At 39.1% G+C, this 21,448-nt stretch overlaps 1 protein-coding gene across 6 annotated transcripts in view; it reads right to left on the bottom strand.

Annotated features, from left to right (window-relative positions):
- Positions 1 to 21,448, bottom strand: part of TUB (TUB bipartite transcription factor) — a 118,041-nt gene that overhangs the window by 24,654 nt on the left and 71,939 nt on the right. For 4 of the 6 annotated variants that reach the window (XM_026706640.2, XM_026706643.2, XM_026706642.2 and 1 more), the window contains exons 2-4: positions 13,847 to 13,898; positions 12,884 to 13,046; positions 6,081 to 6,218 (exon numbers count right to left, since the gene is read on the bottom strand). In XM_026706640.2, the coding sequence (XP_026562425.1) occupies positions 6,081 to 6,218; positions 12,884 to 13,046; positions 13,847 to 13,898 (353 nt within the window). The remainder of the gene's footprint in view (positions 1 to 6,080; positions 6,219 to 12,883; positions 13,047 to 13,846; positions 13,899 to 21,448) is intronic. The other 2 variants (XM_026706641.2, XM_087921053.1) reach the window with 1 other exon arrangement.

Raw genomic sequence — 21,448 nt, 5'->3', positions numbered from 1 at the left:
ATGTTTTAATTATTAAAAGGGACGTACAAATAACAAGCCAGAATAGTGATTTGGATAATCTTTGTATACTGGAATTACTAAAGAGACCTGTTAAAATTTGAAAGGATTTTCTGAGAAGGCACAAACAAAAAAATGAAGCCATATCAAATTCTAGGACATTATTTGGAAGGATTAAAAACCACTATTATTGAAAATATAAGGAAGTAATATAAACTTTCATTATTTGATCAAGGTTAAATAGATGTGGAGCTGTCTCTGGTAACCTTTAATAGACTTTTCCTGTTCAGGAATTAATTATGAGGTTTTAGATTTTATTTATGGTTACAAGTTGAAACATGAGAAGAAGAGATCATTTGTTGTATTTTAAGAGAAAGTGATAAATCACTAAAATTGTTTATACTTGTGATGAAAAGGGAAGTTGCTTCTGTATATGTCTCTTTTTATTTCTTTTCTGTTTTTCTTTCTATTCATTTTCTGTGTTTTCTGTGTTTTCTATTTTTCTTTTATTTATTTCTTTGTTAGTTTGTATTTTTTCAATTGTAATCTCTTATAAAATTATTGTTAAAAAAGAAAAAGAAATAATTAACATGCACACATACACCATGATTCTGAAGCAGCTTGGAGACCTCTGTGTACCATCTGTTAAAGTAAAAACAATTATGCAAAGACATATTTCATTAGACATATTTCAGCTAATTTGGTCCTTGGAAAAACTAGGGCTGATCTAGCTGTGATTATGGAAATCTAGGCAAGACAGTGATTGTATTCAAAAAAATTTACTACTAGTTCTGTGGGTGTGGCTTAATTTGTGGGTGTGGCTTGGTGGTCATGTGACTGTGTGGGCATGGCTTGGTGGCCACATGGGCATGGCTTTATACATGACCAGATGGGCATGGCTTTATGGTCACATGACCAGATGGGCATGGGTTTGTGGCCATGTGACTGGGTGGGCATGTCTTTGTGGCCATGTGGGTAGGCGTGGCCAGGTGACCAGCAAACCAAATACAAGTGGTCCTTGCTTAATGACTGGTTGCTCAGCAAGTGTTCTAATTTATGACTGATCTCCCCAGAGCTACTTGACCTGTTTTGGAGTTTTGACAGCCATACACACACACACACACACACACACACACACACACACACACACTCACTTCTAACCCTGCTATTCTATGATTCTGTAAGGATCTCCTGCTGGAGGACGGGGTTGGACTAGATGACCTCCGAGATCCCTTGCAGGCCAACCCCAAATTACTGTGTGCTTCAAAGAGTCTTCTGAAGCCAGGGTTTGTGTACTTCCTTCCTCTCCTTTTTTTCTCTCTCCCTCCCTCCCCCCTTCCATGTATTTATCTACCCATCCATATATCTCATTCATGGTCTCCTCCCTCCAACCCTCTTTCTTTCTTTTTCTTTCTTTGTCCCTTCCTTCCATCTCTCCCTTTCTTTGTCTATCCCTTGTCTTCTTTTCGTTTCCTTTCTCTTTTTTCTTCCTTTCTTTTTTCTTTCTTTCTCTTTTTCTTTCTTTTCTTTGTCTCTCTCCCTTCCTTTCTCATTCCTTCTTTTCTCTTTCCCTCTCTCTCTCCTTCCCCTCTCTCTCTCTATGGGTCTTCCCCCTCTCTGTATCTCTGTCTCTCTCTCTCTCTCTCCCCTCTCTCTCTCTCTCTCTCTCTCTGCCCTTCTTATCTTCCCCTCTCTCTTCCCTACTCTCTGTCTGTCTGTCTGTCTGACTCTCTCTCTCTCTCTCTCTCTCTCAAAGCCGCGGCTGGGCCAAGCGCTCTTCGCTACTTTCAAGGGATGGAGGCAAACAGAGGAGCTTCCACAGGGCACGAACCACCCGAGTGGAAGGTTCCCCCTCTCTCCCTAACCTGAAGAAGGAGGAAAGCTGCATTGACTTGCTTTCTGCTGGTTGTTGTGCGGAGCAGGGCGGCGAGCGATGGTGTTTAGGGTGGCGGGGTGAGAGGGAGGGAGAGAGAGAGGTTGAACTTTGCAATATACTGCGAGGTGGAGCTCTGCAGCATTTGGCGGGCTGTTGAGCTTTGCAGCATGGAGTAGAAGGTGGGGGGGATTTGCAGACTACACTGGCAGGGCTGGAAGGAAGGAGAAGAGGTGAGATGGAGGGATTTGAGGGCAGTAGGGCTCAGAAGAGAGCGCGCATAAAAGCTCTTTCCATTCTTCCCAGGGCTTTTCTGCCTTCGCGGGTGGCGTCTTCCGCAGCATCAGTCCCACCACCTTTTCCTTCGCTCATCTCTTTCATGACCTGAGGCAGGGTCGGGGATTGAGCAGGTGTGGGGGGGTGGAGGGCTGAGAGGGGGCGAGCGCTGAACAGAATCGCTCAAAGGAAGGCAGCATAGGAAAGAGGCAGCCGGCCCAACCCACGCACAGAGCAAGCAGAGTGGTGGGTGGGAAGCCCCTGAAAGAGGATGCGGGAGAGGAGGAAGGAGAACTGCGGGCAGTCCGAGGCACCTTGTTTTGTGAACTCAGCTGGTTGACTCTCCCGATGCAGACAGTTTCTTTAGCTCGGGGCGGCTGATGGCTGGAGGCGGGGTGAAACCACCGCTGCTGCTGCTACCAGGACTACTACTGAGACTGCCGCTGGTTTGGCTCTGTGTGTGTTTTCCCCCCACTTTCAGCGAGTAACACCAAGGCTGACACTTGAGGAGATAGAGATCCCACGATCGGCTGCCGTCAAGGAGGTGGTGGAGGTGAAATTCAGCAAGGGGGCAGGCTGAAACAAAAACGTAGTCTTCTCCCTCATTGGGGGGGGGTAGGGTCACTGCACATGGACGGGGTGGGTAGGTGGGAATGGCAATCACACATGCGCGTCTGCCTCTGAGCAGCTGGAGCTGGAGGCACCGGTGATGTTAAATGGAAATCGATGAGACGCTTCCAGCGCAGCTGGCGATCCTTGTTCAGCCAATCCCTTCAGGCGACCCTTCTCCTCCTCCACTCATGACCGGCACACACAAAGAGACACAGAGAGTGGGGGAGAAAGAGGGGAAGATAGGGACCCAGCCACTTCGCTATCCCCTGCCATTGCCCTTACCTACTCAGGCCAGGCAAGGGAGAGGAGGGTGAGCGGCAGGACCAGCCGCTTCAGGCGAAGTGAAGAGGTGTCGACCAAGCACGGGCAAGTAGAAACCTGGTAACGGTGGCTCATGGCTAAGCCGGCCAAGGGGCTGCTGCTGCAGGCATTGGTGACCAGGGGGGCAAGAAGCCCTGGGATATCCACCCACCCACCTGCTTGCTGGCCGGGCTGGGCCGGGCTGGGCTGGAAGAGGTGCGTCCAGCGCCGGGAGAAGGAAGAAAACGTGCTCCGGGAGGGCGGGCAGGCAGGCGGATGTCCCGGGGCTGCTGCACATGTGCACATCCACCCGAGCTGCCCCATGGCCACCACATGGTACGGAAAGCTAGGAGAGCAACCGGGAGAAGCGGGCGACCGGGCAACGGGGCGACCCGGTTCAGGGGCATGGCCAGCCAGGGGTCGCCACCAGTTCTGCGACCCGCACCAAGTCACTGCTACCGGTTCTCCCAAATAGGTGCGAACCGGTTGAATACCACCTCTGTGCAAGACTACATATTAAGCAATGAAATTTCGTGAGACTCAATATTCAGCTGCAATTTAAATTCTCATATATATATTAGAAAGATCCCATCAATCTACATATCTAAATCCAAGCAAGAACATATCCTACAACAATCTTCACCAATTTAGTCACAAATGTGTTTAGACCATAAGTGAGATAGCCCAGGGAATGATAATTGGGAAACAGTATCTTATGAAATCAACCATTCTGTTAATACAACCTATCTTAGTATCCTACTATATTTTCAGAAAAGAGACCCTTTCTGATTTTCATAATTATACAACAAATACAGTAGATTCTTGGTTTACTCCCTTGTGAATAAATATGCGAAACAGCTTACAAGCTTCTTGAGAATTCTTGTCGAAATCCAAAGCAGCTCTCATAGCTAAACAGAGGTTTTTATGACAGGGTGGAAGAAAAACATTCCAGCATGAAAACATACAATTTTTTTAAAAAAAACATGTGTCATTTGCAAAGGGATTTATGGGGCTTTACATATGCAACAAGAGACACATGTATAAACCTAATGCTGTACTGAACCTTGCTCTCCCCCCCACCCCTGGTTCAAACAGGATTGATACAAAATGAAACAAGAACCAAAATGCTAGTTAAAACAAAGCTGATAAATATTGAACTAGGAGACAGGAATATAGCAGTTATCTTGATGGCTGAGAAGTATTCAATTTCTGTTGCTAAAAACAGTAAGTCTCCTGCGCAAGTAAAGGCTTCTCACCCACAAGCATTGTATATACATTGTGTGAACACAGAGAACTTATCAAGAATCATTTTTTTTTGGGGGGGGGTGTCTATATAAACAGTTGTTATGAGAATATATGCAATTTAAAGGCTTCTGCAAGAGAAACTGGACCATCTCACATACATAAGTGCAACTATTTTGACCATCATTATTACCAACACTGCCTGGCGCAACATACTTTGAACATCCTTTTGCAAAAAGAATAATTTAGCGAAAGTGTGGGTTGGGTTCAGCAAGCCCTACACATGATTATCCATTTTAGGAAACCTAGTGGAAACCAGTATGAGCATCCGTTCAAAAGGTTACAAGTTTTCCTCATTTAGTTTTAGGAAGCTGGGGTTAAGCTAACTTTAGGAAGGCAAAGAATTTTGTTAATCTGCATTATTGTGACCTTTTTATCATTGTTAGAGTGTTATGCTTTATGTTCCCAAAATCTTGCAATTTGTTTGAAGACATGCAAAAAGAGATAGACATCATCACCAATCAAAGCACAGATGACTTCAGTGGGTAACATAAATGCTATCTACTAAACGCTCTTGAAGGATGTGTAGCTTAAACAAATCAGTCACATTAAATACAGGTAGTCCTTGACTTACAATCACAGTGGAGCCAAATATTTCTGTTGCTAAGTGAAACATTTGTTGAGTGAGTTTTGCCCCATTTTACAACCTTTCTTGCCACAGTTGTTAAGTGGGGAGGGATTCAAATTTCTTAACAACCAGTTCTGTGGGCATGGCCCAATTTGTGGGTGTGGCTTGGTGGTCATGTGACTGGCTAGGCATGGCTTGTATGTAAATACTGTATTATAAATATTTATGTAAATATCACAGATTCACTCACTCATCTTTCTGCAATCTGCTACCTGAGTCTGTCACATAAAATTTGCTTGTAAGCAAACTCACAAAATTAACTCACAACACACTATGTATGTAAATATTGATTTTTTTATATAAAAAAGAGCAACTTTTACCCAAAATCAGGCAAAGCAGGCAGGCAGATTGAGTTGCTCACAGAATCACAGATTCACTCAGAGATCTATCTTTCTGCAATCTGCTACCTGAGTCTGCACTGGAAAAGAGAAGCTTCAGTCCTAAGGAAGGTTCAGCTCTACTTTTAGATTAGCCAGAAAGCAAGAAATCCAATGATTTCCTGCTTTCTATCTAATCTAAATCTCCCAGCACAGTAGAACAACTGATGGTCGGGGGGGGGGGGCATAGCAACTCATCAAATGCAGGCAAGTTCCATGGTGTGCATGCCAGGTAAGGAGTGAGTGGGTAGGGAGGGGACGGGAGGGGTCAGCCAGTGGCATGGTTTGCCAGTTCTCCAAACTGCGCAGAATCATAACAACCGGTTCTATAGAACCAGTCCAGCCAGGTAGAATCCCACCCATTGTTAAGTGAATCACTGCAGTTGTTCAGTTAGTAACATGGTTGTTAAGTGAATCTGGCTTCCCTATTGATTTTGCTTCTCAGAAGGTTGCAAAAGGTGATCACATGATCTTGGGACACAGCAAAGGTCACAAATATCAATCGGTTGACAAGTGTCTTAATTTTGATCATGTGTCCATGGGGATCCTGCAACAGTTGTAAGTGTGAAAAATGGTAATAAGTCACTTCTTTTCAGTGCTGTTGGAACTTCGAATGGTCACTAAATGAACTGTTGCAAGTCAAGGATTACCAGTACTGTTCCCTTTTAAATGATGTGTCTTGTTCTTATTCAATCATGACTAGCATGCAGCTTACCCTTTTGTTTTCCTTTCTTCTCCTTCCTGGTGCTGCTTGTTTGAAAGCTTCCTGTGGCTGCTTTGGGTTTTTTAGTTGACTTCGGAGCCTGTGGATCTGCTGCCACCTTAACATCTTCTTGCTCAGTCTCTTGTACTGCTTGAGATATTTGGGGTGATCCAGAGACAGTAAAAAAAGAGAAGAAAAAGAAAGAGACGTTACCCAGTGCATGAAGCCACAGAGAAGTAAGTGAAGCATATTGTAAAATCATTTTCTCAAGTAATTAAATGGAAAGAGAAAAATACAGAATGAACCAGAATAGGACAAAAGGATGGAGGAATTTGTAATGGAATCCTTTATGATTGGTTCTTATTCTCTGGACCAGGGGTCTCCAACCTTGGCAACTTTTGCTGGCTGAGGAATTCTGGGAGTTGAAGTCCACAAATCTTACAGCTGCTAAGGTTGGAGACCCTTGCTTTAGACAAGGTGTGGTCTATCTCCCAATTTTCTGGGCTAATTGGATAATGTAAGGTGTGGGTTTGATGTCCCCCTTAAAAGTCCACCAGCTTGCTATCTTCTTCTTCATGAAGGAGACCATATTTTCTGGGGTGATGGAAGAGCCAGAATTTCCCACCATACACTGCAAGGAATAATTCTGGCAATCACAGGCTTTTCTCCACTGGAGAAAACATGGAAAGCTGAAACCCAATGACTCTTACAGGATCCCAAAGGAACACCTATGTCTCAGGCATATCCTTAGAAACTAAAAAATGGTATGTGGCTGAAAACCACTGCTTATTTGGAAGTATATATTACAAAAAAGATAAACTAAGCTGAGAATGTAAGACTTTTTTTCTTCATAAATGATTTCATGATAGTTATTTAGTGAACTGACAAATCATTCCCATTTGCTGAGAATATCCAAAACACAGTTCCAAAAATTGCCAATATCCACATTGGTCAAAACTTTTTGGCAGTGTTTTTTGTAAAATAAATGAAAACAAAAAAGATACATTATAAATTATATTTTGCTGTACCTTCCTATATCAAAACCAAGGATATTGACCTCATCCCACTATTGACCTCACCCCATTCCTAAGAGATCTGTAAGGGGCGTGCATAAGTGCACAATCGTGCCTACCATCCCTGTCCTATTGTCCCCATTTATTCGTACCTATTTCCTGTATTCTTACTCATGTTTATACTTATATCTATTATCTTGTAAGTGATTGACAAAATCAAATCAATCAATCAATCAATAAAAATAAGAAATAAGAAATAAATATTGTATAATGACACCTTAATATGGCTAGGATTTAGTAGGTAACTTTAACACTGGCTTACTTCGAAAACATTAAGTATAGTTCCTTGTAATTACTAGTTACCAAACTATATTTAACAATGGTAAAAGGCCAAGAAGTGGGTGCATGAAGCTATTACCCTCATGGTTTACTGAACAAGCATCTGATCATTCAAACTGAAGTTACAGGAGATTATAGAAAGTATTTTCTTTATCAGTGTTCCAAAATTGAACCTGGTGAATCTTAACAAATACTAAACATTCATTACAGGATGTAGTCTGCAGACTGATTTGCATGTGATGCTACTCTGTTTATTCTAAGACATAACACTTTTTACAACTGCCCCTTGTTTTCCTATTATATCAGTAATTGGGGACTTTAATTAGTATTTAGCCTGAAGCTATTACCGTAAGCAGCAGTTTGAGGAATTAGTATTAAAGAGAAGAAATTACTTCAAAGATCATTAGATCTTAAATTTTCATATGAATGTCAGCAAGAATGTGGACAATCCACATGTCCTTTTATGATCCAAGATGGATCTTAATGATTCTATGCAAAAGAGTAGACAAATGAAATTGTGGTCCAGTCCCAAGTGTTTTGGACCACAACTCCCAAACTAAAGGTAACAATGGCAGTTGGGACCAGCATTTCTGTCTAAATGGGCATAAATCACGATGTTATATGCCCTTATCAATTAGGAACAACAATCCTGCAGTCCCAGTTGCTGTTGTAACCACAGCACTAAGTAGGTTTCTAAGTGGGAAGACATAAGAGTCCCAGGTAAGCTGGCCACAGGATGTTGCGGGAGATGCCATGGGCAGGAGCTAAAGCACAGACAAGTATCACAATGGTTGGGGTGTCACGTGTAGGTACTATGGAGTGCAGGTGGGCCAAAAGAACAGCGGGAGTGGGAGTGACTTCCTGCCAACTTCCCCACTGACTTTGCTTGTGGGAAGCTGGCAGGGAATCATCTGACTGCAGCTTGCTGCAACGTTAATTGTGAGCCAGGCACTGAACAATCACATTACCACAGGGATGTCGCAACAGTTACAACTACATAGGCCAGTCATAAGTCCCCCACATTCAGAGCCATTGTAACTTTGAATGGTCACTAAGCAAGCAACTCAGTAAATACTTATAATTAATATTTTCATGCTAGCTATAGTTTAGAGAGAGATCGTAGTTGAAAGCATTTGAAAAGCACAAAACCTTCTCTTTTGGATGTTTAAAATTACATTCTTGGTGATACAAACAACAAAACGAGGCATTCAAGTAGGCATCTGCAGGACTGGGGTGGGGAAGAAGAGGTAGGGGTATGACCAAACATCCATGATTATATCGTAATGAAACATGCTGAGTACAATGCTGTTGACCTTCTTAGCATTTCTAATGCAACGATGGATTTTGTTTATTAGCAAGTTTGTCACAGAGTCTGACATGGATTAGGGCTGAGAGGGAATGTCTGGCCAAGGCCACATAGCTGGCTTCTATACCTAAAAAAGACTAGAACCTGGCCTCTCTGCTCCTAATTCAGTGACTTAACTACTATATCACACTGGCTCTCTCACATACTAAGTACATAAACTTAACAATGAATAATAAAGAAATTTAGGGATCTGCTTCATCTTGACAAAGATTCGACCAGTTTTTTCATAGCTATTTGAATATTTCCAAATGTGTTGTACTGCATTGCTCCAATTAATAAATAGTGTTTCAGCACATATCTCACCAAAACCTTGCGTATCCCTAAATATATTAAATAAAATATTGTATCAGACATTTCCTATTTTCTCTTTAACACTATTCATTGTATAAGTTCAAATAGAATCTAAGACAAAAATGGATTTTAAAAAAGTCTATCTTCCTGACCACAGAATGAGCCACTATTAGACTGCAAATCTCTGTGATAAGATGGAAAGAGTCTATGTAATCACAGCCCAGCAATCACAGCTATTGCAACCCAGAAAAGTGGAAATAAGGCAGGAACAATTGTAGAAACAGAATGCAGACTTCAATATAAATAGTCCAATTCACAAAAATGACTTCTTATATAAGCATCTTGTAGCTTGTGTTTATCCAAAGTGCCCTTTCACATTGAATTGATCTTACCAAAGTAGCAAAACCAACTCTGTTAACTGCTAGATTAGGGGTCTCCAAACTATGATCCATGGACTACCTCTGGCCCTCGGGAAGGTTCCTTCTGGCCCACCAGTTCCTCCTATGTGCTATCCTCAGATCCATACAGGGAGAGAAAGAAATTCCCTACTTTTTGGAAAGGAAGGTAGGCTTTCCTTGATTTCTCCGGGGGACAAAGAAGGGGAAACATCTTCCCTTTTAAAATTTATGTTGGCTTTGAGACAGCTGGAAGGTTGCTTTCTTTGCTGGGTATGTGTGATCCAAGGAGTTCCCTTGGATCGTTTCTCCCGACACACACAAAAAGAAAGCCCCATCCAAACTGGCTCAGGGCCAGCCAGCCAAGGAAGACGACTGAAGGATCACCCATTGTGTATTATCTTACCCTCTAAATGAGAATGGCCCCCACTTCCATGACTTTCCAGAAGCAGGTAAAAACCTGGCTCTAATATTAATATTAGCTCTAACATATTAATCTATTTTTTTTTACTATTTGTTACTACTGGGATTTGTTTTACTATGTTGAAACATTTATCAATGAACTCTGAATAGTCTATCAAAGCAGCTTCCATAGCCAATGCAACAATAGCAAAGATACAATAATATACAGTAAAGGAGATTTACAATAAAAGTGCTTTAATCAAGTTAAATATTAGTATCTGTTTGCTACCTACAGTCTCCTATGATTCAGGTCATAGAAACATACTTAATTAATAAATATAATTGTTGTGAATATTTTACTCTGCAAGATAAAAATGCAATTTCTAGTAAAATCTTATATAACATGCCTAACGAGAAGCAAGCCCCAAATTGAATTCAGTGTGGATTCTGGCAGGTCAATAAGGAGAAAATTCTAGCCTAATGATATATAGCTTTTGAGAGTTCCTGTGGTCCAGTTTGTAACAAGCCAAAGACATTCTGAATTGACATTTCTTAATTTAGAAACCTTTCAGTACAATGCAATATAACACATAGTGTTGAAAGTGGTTTTCTTCCATGACCAAAAGAAACCCATCTGCTGATAGCTGGTGAAAATAAAGACACACAATGCAGTATCTGCCGACCCCTTAATCTGAGTAACAAAAAATCTTCTATGCATCTAGCTTTGCTGATATATTCTGAGTGAATTTTGGCAAGCTCCAAGGCAGCTAATTATTTGACAGTTTAAAAGCCATTCTTCTGAAGAGGTGGCTTTAAACCAGAGCATCAAAATGATGGAAGGAAGCAACTTGGAAGACTAATTAATGGGACTGCCAGATAAATAGCAAGAAATCCACCTATTGCTAGATTCCAGCTTCAATTAGCGTTATATTGGCAGATCCAAGAATGACAACTAGAGATACTTCTGAGTAGTTTATTGTTGTTTGCCTATAGACAGAAATATTGCTAGACTAAAGTACTTAACTGTGGAGCTATTAGATATATCCTATGAATGTCTAGGGGGAGGATCACCTTTGCCTTTTTCTATACATAAAAGATTCCAAGGTGCAATATTTTTTCCATTGCCTAGGAAGGAGCCCCTCCCTCTTGTGATTCTGGACTACATTCTACCACATATATTTTAGTATATTTTGATATCATTAAAAAAAACTTCTTTAAAAGTCAAGAATTCCTTCAATACCCTTGAACAATTTTGAGATGTGGCACAATTCCTTTAGTTGTTGAATTCAAGGAACTTTACAACAGGGATTATATGTGGTGCAGGCCTCTATCTGTTTAGAGGGATTGTTAGGAATACCAGCCTGTAATCATCCCTACCAGTTTCCAGGCCAAAGGGCTTTCAGTCTCAGGAAAGCTATGGTAGGGATTCTCCCTGTGCTTACTTCTTGATAAAGGGGTAAGTCTAAAATGGCTGAAACAGAAATGATAAACAGGGACAATATATTTAACATTACATGTTTTGACCACATCAAGAATTGTATACGCGCAGCGGTGGAAGAATGAAAACACCCCATCAGAGGACAAGACGATAAGGAAGATACTTGACTGTGCGGAAATGGACAGACTAAAAATAAACAATAAAGGAGATACAGAATACTATTTAACATGGAATAGGTTTTATCAATTGTTAGAAACATGAGGTAGAAGTTGGAAGGCAAAAGAATCAGGCGAGGGGGACTTAGAAAGAGACGCTATTTGTATTATTGACAGAGGAATGTAAGTATTAGAATGAAAGATGAGTTGACGTATTAGAATATGACGGTCAGAAACTATTGTACAACACTAGCACTGTTTAAAATAGTATATATGTTATTCTGTTTTTATTTCTGCTTTATGGTAGTTGGAATGCCATGGCCAATTACACTGTATTCAATATATCTAGATGTAAACAATTAAAATATACTTTAAAAAGAAGAAGAAATATAAACATCTGAGGCCAAAATATAGAATACTCCATCCAGACTGTTATGTAAATACTGCATATTCTAAGCCTACAAAATTTATAAACTGTCTGCATTAAGAAAAGATCCACAAAACAAATGGATTTTATTGCATTCTATTAGGTTACTGGTTGTCTTCTTCTCCTTCTTTCCTTCCATCTTTCCCAACATTACAGCATTTTCCAGAGAGCTAGGCATAATATATCTGAAGTAAAATAATGTGACCCTGGTCAATTTATATCTCGAGTTAGAATTCTGAATTGATTTGTTCAATGATCTGCTTGTTTGTTTTCAACTAGGCTATAGCTTACTAATAAAAGCAAGAAGCCTTTGTTCCCTGAGACAATTTGAGGGGAAGGTGGGAAAAGAATCTCTATGAGATGGACAGACCGCATAAATAAAACATGATTTATGCTGAGTAAATTAGTACAGAATCCAATTACCCTTTGCAGAGCAGGGTATGAATTTATATGAATTCATTCTGAACTGCATATATAAATAATGAGGCCTGTGTGAAGTGGCAATGCTTTATGAAGCTGCCTCAAGTTAGATCAAAGGAAGGATTTGATCTGGGGCAAGATGATCCACCTTAGCAGCACTCATCAAAGAAAGGTACTTTCTTTCAGATGGCTGCTTTTCCAAAACTGCTGGAAGGGGTTGTCTTTGACCTGTGCAGATTGACAAAGGCCTTCCATGAGTACCAAGTACCTCAATGTTTCATAAAGCCACCTCAAAGCCCACTTTGATGGAGGGCTTTGAACAGGCCTTTGAGACTGGTAACATCTTCAGTGCCGCTATCACCCTGCTTAACATGTATCTTTTATTTGTGCAACAAGCAATCATACGGCAGTAATAAATATTTAAATCAATTAAAGTTAAATATAACTATTATTAACTTTGTGTTAAGCCAAAATTTACTCTTATTTTTCTAAAATAATTATTAGAGGTATTTATTGGTGTAGTGTATCCTGTCAGTCCACATAACATTGTACAATAAATTGGTATATACCATGATAGATAGCGCTGCTGTTACTATTGAGGTAAGACTCAACCAGTGGTGCTTGTTCTTCAGATTGTTTCATTCTACGGGTCCTTGTACGGCTGTCTACATTGGACTGAACCATCATTGGTTCCTGACGCTTCTTCTTCTGCTTCTGTTCTAGCAATGCTCTCTATAAATAATGCAAAGAGACAAAAAATCAGTTCAAATGCTACAGCAGGATGAAAACTGCAAACATACAGTTTGCTATGTACCTTAGTTATGTACTGAAACAAATGTTATCCTGTTTGATTTTAACATCACTTTTGCTAATATCTGTGTGAAAATAAACACTATTTACAGTATTAAAAGAAAACAACTGAAAGCCAGATATTTCAAATAAAAACAAGAACAGGAAGCCCCTCAGAAGTAGATGTCGTATTGGACTGTACTCCATTACCCATTCTCAGTCATCCAGGTCATGGTTGTCCCAAAGGTGCTTTTTTTCAGGAGGAAACTAGACTGTCTTGTTTTTTCTTTTGAATATGTTTCACTTTGGGACAACCATGACCTGGATGACTGAGAATCTCTACAGACGTTTAGGAATGGATTTTCAGAGGAAAAATTGCAGACTACAGGAACCATAAGCACTATTCAGGTGACCCTGAGGACACAGATAAACCTCCAAGTGCTTCAACAACCCTTTAAAAGGATGCAAATGACCAGCTGTCTGCAAGGAATATAAATCCTTCCATTCTCCACTGTCAGAGCTGAAGAAGCTTCTTGGATAAAAAGTAAAATGTCTTCAAAAGAAAAAACAAGAAATTCCAGTTGCATTCTGGAAAAAGCACCTTTGGGACCAACATGACCTGGATGATTGAGAATCTCTACAGACTTTTAAATAAAATATATTTTCCTTATATTAGACAAGTCCAGTTAGGTAAGTTCTATTTTTCAACATGAAAAAGCACAAGCAACAATTTAAAAACTCACCTGCCTGTCAAGCTTTTGTTGTCGCAGGTTGCTGCTCTCATCATCTAAAACACTGCCAAGACAAATATTTTTAAAAAACATAAATTATTGATCTACTCACAGAAGAAATTCTTGCTATTTTCAATAAACACACACATTTATACCTTCTATTTATAGTATCTCATAATAGTCAGTCCCATTCGATTAGACTATTCCTCCCATTCTCTCTAGCCACTTTCCAGGATAGAAAAGACTGATTTATAGAAACTATGTGCATTGTATATCTGTCTGGATTCATGTGATTATCTATCTTCAGCTTGAGGAGCTTTATAAAATAGCTCTCAGCTTCAAAGAGATTTGGATTATGTATCACCTTAGTTTTTCCCTTCATGTAACAACTCCTCACCACATCACCAGGCTCATCTATACACAAGTCTATATACCACATCACTGCCATGTGAATATTTCGATCAAATACATAAGTAGAATAGAGTAGAACAGAATAGGATAATGTGGGAATTAACCATGTAAACTGGGACTAGATGTATTAAATCTATACCCTATTCAAATATTTCACAAGTTATTGAAAGAGCCAAGCAGGAACTTGGCATAAGCACACTTAAGGAAAGGTGTCAGCCAGATCCACAATTCCTAATAAGCATATCTAACAACTTCATAAAGATGTTAAGACAGCCAGACTAGGATCTTATGGTACCGCATAATATAGGGACTGAAGATGGAACAGTGTTCCCCAAATATCTCATCAGGCAACTGCCTCCAGAATAGAAGTAGAACTATACTACTCCTAGTAGTAGATAGCAGAGCCATGGCTTGCTTCTCTCCTCTCTCCTCACCCTCCCTCCAAAAAAAACCTTCCCAATGTGGTCCAGGAGGAGTCAATGGCTAATGACATCAAAATCTATAGAAATATCAAGAGCACAAACATACCCATCTTAGTCCCTCACAAGGCCAACTAATAAATCTGTATGTCTTGACTTATCTTGAAATCAAATTGAAATAGACTCAGAAAACTACACAGCTGTACTAAGAGCTAACTGACCATCACTCTCAGACCTACCTTCACTGGAAAATACGAACAACCCTGGTCTAAAGGTAGTTTAAAAAGTGTTTTTTTAAAAAAGAGTTATGTAATTATCTCCTTCAAGGCAGATGATATCTCTGCCCAATGAAAGGAAACTGCATGATCAAACATAGCATCATCTTAGTGTAGCCAGAACAGCCAAGATGGAATCTGATGTCATAGATTCATTCAAGCCAACTATTATGATCCAACAGTATCATTTATGCACAAGGGTCATTGTATGCAAACTTACAATAAAATCACAGTGGGAGTAGATTAACATTGTGGTAATCCTTCTCACCATAAAGAGAATTAAAAGAATTTGATATTACTAAAAACTCAAAACAAATAAAAATAAAACTCTAACGGCAATGAAGAGCTGAAACAACAAAACACATTTCACCTACACTCCTTGTGCAAAAGAAAAGCCTTGATCAAGCAGCAGAAAGACATCTTAGGTAATAGATATTTAGCATGGTTTAATATAAAGAGCCAATTTGGTGTAGCGATTAAGGCATCAGACCAGAAGACTCTGCATTCTAGTCCTTAGGCACAAAGCCAACTGCATTCTAGTCCTATCTTAGCCACAAAGCCAACTCATTCTCTCTTAGCCCTAGAATGGAATTAATGGAAAACCATTTCTGAAAAATCTCTCACATCTGGCTTACTTTAATCCATGGAATAATCATTTTGTTAGAAGTTGCTGGTACTTTCTACCTGTGCAATGTGAGTTTTAGTGGATAACCAAGTTTTGCATGATTAATGGGAATATTTTCATGCTGACATTTAATATCACAATCTGAGACTCTAAAGGAATATGATTGAATCAAATCAAATAATGAATCAAATAATGTTGAAACTTCCTGTTAGGAGGCTCCAATCTATTTACTATGCTATCAAATTTTGCAGCTAGTACTAGACACCTTACATAACATGATTCAGGGTTGATATAACTCACTTTTCAAAAAACAAATCCACCTTGCTAAATATCTGACAAGTTTCAAAATAATTTCCTTTAAAAGGTTATGTGTTCATTTAAAGTGCAGAAATGACAGTGGTGAAAATGAAGTTAGAATTTGGCCTAACTGCATTTATATTATTTTAATACAGGCATTCCTTGAGTTTTTTAGCAACTGTTCAAAGTTATGACAATGTTGAAAAAAGTGGCTTTCAACCAGATCTCACACTTAAAACCATCACAGCATCCTCATGGTCACTTGATCATGATCCTGGTATTTGGCAATCAGCTCACACTTATAACAATTGCAGCTTCCTGAACCTGCAACTTTTTCAACCAGCTTCTGACAAGCAACATTGAGAAAGCCAGCAGGGAAGGTCACAAATCACAGTCAGCTGTTGTCTTGCTTAACTATTATAATATTTTTTTAATGACCATGAAAAAAAAACAGATCATTAAATTGGGTGCAATCATGATGCCTAATTCATGTAACAATGAATTTTCCAGTCCCAACTGTGTTGAGGACTACCTTTAGGGCAATCTCTGTAGGAAAGTTGTCATTCCATCTGAGCTGGTGATTAATAATTTATTTCATGTATGGACTCTCTCATGCAGATCCTAACTGTTTAATAACTCATTGGCAGGAAGTTTCTCATTTTAAAATTCCATGTTTCTTATCCTAAGAAAAGGACCTGTCTTAGGCACATCTCTACAAATCTTCTACAATACTTTTTTATTCTTTTATCAGCATTTGAATGATATTTGATAATTATAGCTAGGTATGGGGAAATCTCCAGTCCAACACGACTTAGAAACACTGGCTGAATTTATTGTTACTGTTATTTTTTTATTTTTTAACCACAAACATAAACATAGAACAACAAATAAAACCATCTTTCCATTGTACAGTGTGTTGGTTGTATCTTTTGTGCACAATATCAGCGAAACGCTGACTGAATTTAGACCTCCAAGGACTCACCTGTGAGAAACAGAACATGGTACAGAAACTACTACTAAGCATATTTTAATTTTCCTGATCTGAATGAGGAGAAATTGGGTGGTTATTTCCCGTTCTTTTTTTCAGGACTGAGTACTATAAAAAGAAACAAACATAACCTTGCAGGTGATTCGGATTCCCAGGTGAAGAACAAGATCGATGCCACATTTTAAATTGGAATAATACTACATCATTGCTTTATTAGGATCTAGAAACTGCACATTTGAGTCAAGAAACAGCAGTAATGATGTCTAGCAAAACTCTTAACTGAGAAGAAAAGCGATTGCACAATTGTTCGAAAAGTAGATTTTTACAACAATCATAAAATTAGTTGCAGTCTGGCTGGATAACTCAATGAATATTAAGACTGATAGATAATATTTGTAGCTCCAACTTGTAATGAGGGGCCCTTGATGCTCTATGACAGGGGTGTCAAATGCCATTTCATTGAGGGCCGCATCAGGGTTGTGTTTGAGTTTGGGGGGGCCAGGGTGGATGTGGCCAGGGTGAGCATGGCCAGCTCAACATCACTCGTATTGGAGGCGCCTGTGGGGGGCTGAGCACTCTGCCAGCAAAAACAGGCTCCCAAACTCCATTTTTGGCTGCGTTGGCCTCCTGCAATTCTCTGTCAGTGAAAATGGATCTCGGGAGAACCTCCCATGGCCCTCCCAAGCTCCATTTACACTGGCAGAAGCACCGCAGGCCAGTCCTCCACTGTTTCCAGGGCAGCCCTGTGGGCCAGATCTAAGCATCCCATGGGCTGGATCCAGCCCAAGGGCCTTGAGTTTGACACCCCTGCTCTATGAGCTTGGTTGTTTTCTTGCAGATGTTACATTACAGATGTTTCCTCATCCAAAGTAGATAACATCATTATCTTGCAGTTGTTGTTTTTTGAAAATGTTTCATTACCCATAGTAGGTAACATCTTCAGTTATCATAAGAAAACAAGCTCAGAGAGCACAAAGGACTCCTCAATATTAAGACTTTTCTGTTTTGCCCTCTATTCCACAGCCATGGAATAGTCATGTAAAAAACTTACTATATAGCCAAGGGATAGTCATGTAAAAAGTTTACTTATAAAGTCATCTGCACTTTGCCTACACAGGCATCCATGGGAAGAATAAGGAGAAGGAAAATGATGGGACATGATTTAACAACAGTGATTTACGCATGTGTCTGACATTAGAAAGGACTTATGAAAAGATGGGGTATGCATCATGATATCACTGTGCACATAATTTTTTCAACATCTGGCCAGTTGAGTCTGACCAAGAATTTTCTTGTTATCTTCAGTTCTAGATCTCTAAGCAGTTCTAGGTTTTGTGGCTTTGTGACTGTCTGAACCTAAAGCTGATCATAGCATATGTGCACCATGCTGCACCATGTGCACTTGGAAAACTAACTCATACTTCTCCTGATTGGAATCTATCCTCTGAAAAACATAAGGTTTGATTTATACCATAGATTACTTGGGTATATTCCTAGTAGTATAAAGCACTTCTAACAGAAGAAAATTCAGATTTTTATTAAAAAATATGCTATGCTATTTCAAAGAAACTTGCATATGCTTGCAAGTCCTCTGTGCATATGTAAGGTTCTTTGAAGTACTGGAACATAATTTATTTAAAAATAAAACATCTCTCAAAATTGGATACAGCTTACAGTTTTAACTTTTGCTTTATTCCATATTTTTAACATTTATCTTCATTAGAACTTTACTCCCAGAAGTAAATAAGATATATATGTGTATGTGAATGTACATAAAAGTCTTTTCAGAAATGTCCAACAAGCACAGACAGATAAATGGCACTTATGTGACAAGTACAATATAGGGAGTGTATCCACTTCACGTTGATATTTTTCAAATCCTTTTCCACTTCACTGTAGATTTCAGACACATCCAAGAGTTTGAAATGGAGCATTTCACACTACAGTATGTAAACTCTTGAGTATTCAAAGCCAAACCTGGTTTTGGAGAACAGCTCTAAATCTATACAGAAATCAACACTTTAGACAGCAAATTATTTTGAAGCATGGGAATCAATATTAGAACGTCAAACAAAGTCAAGACAGTTTACTACTGTACCAAGACTTCTGGCAGAAATCCTTTGCTGTAAAAAATAGATACTGGTATATATACTGCAGTAAATAGAAGTAGCAAGCTTTAGAGAAAGTGGTCAGGAAGATTTTTCATTCTTTTTCCACAGCACTTTGTTTATTATTTACTGCACATCTCCCTCACAGAGGAATTTTAGAGGATGATTTATACAGGTAGTCTTCAACATACAACAGTTCATTTAGTGATGGTTCAAAGTTACAACACCACTGAAAAAAGTGACCAATAACCATTTTTCACACTTACAAACATCGCAGTTCCCAGAGTCAAAATTCAGATGCCTGGCAACTGACTCATATTTATGACCATGGCTGTGTTCCTGCATTCTCCTTTTCCAATATATTTCTATACATTTCAAATGGGAATTTCTCATCAAAATCTTCCCATGGGCAAGACTTCACTGTTGTACAGCTATAACTTTTATTTTATATCTGGCACAAGGTGTACTAAATTCTGCATTTCTGGGGTTTGGGCAAGAAAATTAAAAGCACCTTCCTTTCTATTTTCCCTAGAACTGGACTGAAGGGAGAAGCTTGTGGAAAAAGTATGGAAGAAGTCCTCAGAAGAGCAGTTAAAAACTCTCTAGCTAGAAAGATGAGGGTGGATCAAGAGGTCCAGCCTGATTGATATCTCCCCCTCCCCCCACTGGAACTTTTAAAATAAGGTGTCTGCCAATAAGGTTTGAATTACTAAACCATCCCAGCTGATAACGTACAATATAATCACCAAATTTTACTTAAGAGAAAATAGTTTGGGAAGGGCTCAGATGTTCTCATCTCTTTTTTGGAACTCTTCTGCTTTTCCCACCAATTCCTTCAATTTTGTTATACCAAAGACAATCCATTAAGAAGAAAAACAATGAAATGACATCATCTCAGGCTGTCTTTGGAGCAGCGGGGAAGGAGATGCTTCTTCCAAACTAGCCCTTTCTAGCCTTTTGGAAAATAATGCTGTATAACAGGGGTCTTCAAACTTGACAGCTTCAAACTTGACCTGTCATGTTAGCTCAGGAATTCTAGGAGTTGAAGTCCACAAGTCTTAAACTTGGCAAATTTCAAGTCCCTTGCTGTATAGGTTCCAGATCCATACTAGTCTTAACCCATGACAGTGCAGGATAGCAGAGGTTGAAAAATATTTAATAATTTGGGCAGCCCCTGAAATATCACTTGCAGATATCTTTTAAAATACTCCAAAATGCAATGGACTAAAAACAACAACAATCAGGGAGCTAAATCCTCAATCTCCTGGTTAATGAACAAAGATCAAGAAGTAAAAGGCAATGAAAGAATAATTCAGATTTATCTCTCTCTTTTTTGTCCCATTCAACTGAATTAACCATTTCAATGCAGGTACCATACTATCGCATTACCCTTGCAAAGCTATCATTACAGCACTCTACAATAACAAAAATACAATTCTACAAAGATTGATGTGCAATTACTTCATTTTCCCCCCCAAATGTTCTTAGTAAACTTTATTTCTGGGGCAACCTGAAATACTCGAAGAGAACCAGAAAGGGGGAAAGTCCCCCACCCACTCCAAGCTGTTTCCTTTTATCTCTCTGTGAGTTTCTCTTCTATTCATTTTTTTTGCACATAAATCCAGCCCTAAAATTTGACAATTTCATTGGACTTGGGAGTTTAGCACAAAAAACCATAAAATTCAAAGGTAGCCATCATACAGTTCAAAGATAAGGGTGAGCCTTAATCTCTGTACCCATTTAATTGTTGTCAAGCTTCTCAGGAAATGCAATTATCAACATAAAAATATGTTGCATCTCCACCAGCTCTGCAAGTCATTAACTATTTATTTGGCCATAAGCACCAGTTCAAATAACATTACATTAGAAACAGAAAACTTCTGTTGAAATTCGCTGGGTTCCTTCTTGTAGACTGCAGAAATTCTGTAGCATTTGGATACAAAACAGAAATGTTTGGCATTAGATGGGAGGAGTGGTGAAAACTTGTCATCTAAGGGGCGTGCATAAGCACACAATTTTGCCTATTTATACTTATGTTTATTCTTATTTCTATTATTTTGTAATGACAAATCAAATAAATAAATAAAAATAAATAAAAATAATATTGAATTGCCATGATTGTGCTTCTATTTTAGAGCCTAAAGCCTTTCATGGTCCGTAGAAAGCAGAGAATGACAACATAAATGACTATTGCACTACTGCTGCATACCTCAAATTATATATATTTTCTAAAAGAAAACTGGCAAGGGATTTTGAGACCACCATTTGTTTTTTCCACAATAAACACAAAGGCTGAATAAGTATGCTAGCTAATCTGAAATTTATTAACCTACCATAGCTGAACAGAAATAGTCTAAGAACCAGATATATGCTACAATGCATTTTTTAAATGATAACAGTTTTGGATTTTATTTACCTTTCTTTTAAGTCTACTTTTAGAACCCAGTTTCAAGAGACACATTTTTTACATTTGGTATTAGTATAAGATATT

The sequence above is a fragment of the Pseudonaja textilis genome, chromosome 1 (assembly GCF_049901715.1).
Source record: "Pseudonaja textilis isolate UNSWEBS1 chromosome 1, rPseTex1.2, whole genome shotgun sequence".
NCBI classification, from domain to species: Eukaryota; Metazoa; Chordata; class Lepidosauria; order Squamata; family Elapidae; genus Pseudonaja; species Pseudonaja textilis.
This window is presented reverse-complemented; position numbering and strand designations above follow the sequence as displayed.